At 33.0% G+C, this 2804-nt stretch overlaps 1 protein-coding gene across 5 annotated transcripts in view; it reads left to right on the top strand.

The window, feature by feature from the left end:
• The window catches only part of CCT6B (chaperonin containing TCP1 subunit 6B), a 32830-nt gene that overhangs the window by 2738 nt on the left and 27288 nt on the right, over positions 1 to 2804 (top strand). For 3 of the 5 annotated variants that reach the window (XR_002777041.1, XM_023522840.1, XM_011379329.2), the window contains exons 2-3: positions 1722 to 1785; positions 2348 to 2482. The exons of 1 other annotated variant lie outside the window; for it this stretch is intronic. Coding sequence is in view for 3 of the 4 variants with exons in the window: in XM_011379329.2 (XP_011377631.1) it covers positions 1722 to 1785; positions 2348 to 2482 (199 nt within the window). In the remaining variant the exon portion in view is untranslated. The remainder of the gene's footprint in view (positions 1 to 1721; positions 1786 to 2347; positions 2483 to 2804) is intronic. One more of the 5 variants, XM_011379330.2, reaches the window with a different exon arrangement.

Genomic DNA, 2804 nt, shown 5'->3' with positions numbered 1-2804 from the left:
ATTTTGCTAAGAGCAATTTCAGAGAGTTTACTGCCTATGTTTTCTTCTAGAAGTTTTATGGTTTCAGGTCTTAAATTTAAGGCTTTAATCCATTTTGAATTTATTTTTGTGTATGGTATAAGAAAGTGGTCTAGTTTCATTTTTTTGCACATATCTGTCCAGTTTTCCCAACATGGTTTATCGAAGGGACTGTCTTTCCTCCTTTGTATGTTCTTGCCTCTTTCATCATAGATTCATTGACCATATAGGCATAGGTTTATTTCTGGGCTCTCTATTCTGTTCCATTGATCTATGTGTCTGTTTCAATCCAGTACCATGCTGTTTTGATTACTATAGTCTTATGGTTTAGTTTGATATCAGGTAGCATGACACCTCCAACTTTTTCCTTGTTTCTTAAGATTGCTTTGGCTGTTTGAGGACTTTTGTGGTTCCATATAAATTTTAGGATTATTTGCTCTAGTTCCATGAAAAATGCCATTGGTATTTTGATAGGGGTTGTATTAATCTGTAGATTGCTTTGGGTATTGTGGACATTTTAATGATGTGACTTCTTATCCATAAGCATGGTATGTGCTTCCATTTATTTGTATTTTCTTCAGTTTCTTTCTTCAATGTCTTATAGTTTTCTGAGTACAGGTCTTTTCCCTCTTTAAATTTATTCCTAGGTATTTTATTCCTAGGTATTTAATGCAATTGTAAATGGGATTATTTTCTTAATTTCTCTTTCTGATAGTTCATTGTTGGTGTATAAAAATGCAATTGATTTCTGAATATTACTTTTGTGTCTTACTTTACTGACTATCAATTTTTGTTTCTTTTTCTTGTTTGATTGCTATGGCTAGGACTTCCATGGATGATTTTTGATTAGAAGCTTGAAAGGTGTGTTTGAGTTCACCAATTGCCGAAGGGAGTAAAGGTCATCTAGATAGAGCAGGTTCAGGAACAAGATAGCTCAATGGTGTAAATCCAACTGAAACAAAAACAAACATGATGTATTAAGAGAACCACAAGATTTTTCCACAAGATCTCGTTTGGTAGACAGGAAAAATAGACAAAAACCAGACTGGGAGATGTCAACTATTCCCTTCCTAAATAGTTTGGATTTTTCCTTGAAGGTGATGGAGAACATGAAAATCGTTGAAAGATTTTTGGTCAGGGAAATGACTGAGTCACATTGCCTTTTAGAAAGATAGTGTAATATGGAGAGTAGATTTAAATTTAGAGATATCTGGATGCTAATAATCCAGACTACAGGTGATGATGACAGTAGAAATGGAGAGAAGAAGGGAGATTCAAGAGACATTTTGGATACAAAATTGACAGAATTTGATCTAATAAATGTGAGAGATGAGAGAAGAAACTGAGTTGAGTGAATGAATGGTAACATTTCACCAAAATAAAAAACCTGCAGGAAATTCACAAATTTGTGATTTGTAGACTTCCAAGTACTCTTCTTGATCAAACCACTGTTCATAGCTCATCAGCTACTCTTAACCTCATAAACACTCCATGCGGAATGAAATTACCATAGCAGTTTATCTTGGGAGAAGTGATTCTGTGGGCTGCGGATGGTGGTAATTACCATGGTATTTCCTCATGGTACAATGGAAGTTTTCCAGGCTCAGTTCCCTATATTAAAGATAGTGGAGTGGCAAGCACTGGAAGTGTCTTGCTTGACTTTTGCCGTATGAAATTGGTAACATCACTTTTTTTCTGGACAGGCTTGTTTCTGGTTCAGGTGACATCAAACTCACCAAAGATGGCAATGTATTGCTCCATGAGATGGTGAGTTGATGCTGCTGACTTTAATAAACCTTAATAAGCTTTAACTGAGAACATAGTACAATTTGTATATATGTAAACCAAGGCTGTCAGCTAACTACTGCAGTCATGAGTTATGCTTTTGAATTAAACCTTGCTAAAAAATATTTTTGGGTGTTTTCAAATCTTTGTATAGTCCAGTTAATAGCTTAAGGATGCTTTCAAATTAGTTACATCTTTTAAAGGCCCTGCATTATGTTCTTTGTAATCATGGAAAAATAAAAAAAAATCCTGTGCAATTTTAGTAAATATATTCATCTTTGAGATTGAAGGATTTAATCTAAATTTGGAAATGTCATTGCATTCTGAAGCAAAGACACTTTTATACAATGCTCAAACTTCATTAGTTCTCAATTTTTAACTTTTGGTCTTGCCATTTATCAAGTATCAATATAAAACTTGTGAACTTGTAGAATAAAACATTTCATTTCTTAATTTTACTATTGACTCTTAGGTTATCTTGTTTTTGGTGGACTAGTTCTTTATCTCATTCTCTCTCTTATAATCTGTTTCTTGCTTTTCCTAGCAAATTCAACACCCAACAGCTTCCTTGATAGCAAAGGTAGCAACAGCCCAGGATGATATTACAGGCGATGGTACTACTTCAAATGTTCTAATTATTGGGGAGTTACTAAAACAAGCTGATCTTTACATTTCTGAGGTATTAGAATTTTATAGAATTCACATTCATGTGGTACTTTATTTTGAGTGGAAAGTTGTTTTCTTCCCCTTGTAAAATGGTTTAATTTCAGAAGGCAAAGTCAATATTTATCAAGATTTTTTTAGACAATTATAAATGAAAATAATAATGAACTTTTTTTTTGCCAAAATAATGCCTTTTATTGGAATTACATATCTCTTTTTAAAATGAAATATTTATGATATATAACAAGGTAAAAAATACCAATGTACTCATGATTAATGGCCTAAGAAAGGCACCATCACTGATAAAGTTGAAACCAAATTATAGTTTTAAAAAAAAT

The sequence above is a fragment of the Pteropus vampyrus genome, unplaced genomic scaffold, assembly GCF_000151845.1.
Source record: "Pteropus vampyrus isolate Shadow unplaced genomic scaffold, Pvam_2.0 Scaffold358, whole genome shotgun sequence".
Taxonomy (NCBI): domain Eukaryota; kingdom Metazoa; phylum Chordata; class Mammalia; order Chiroptera; family Pteropodidae; genus Pteropus; species Pteropus vampyrus.
Note: the sequence above shows the minus strand (reverse complement) of the source record. Positions and strands in the feature narration are given on the sequence as shown.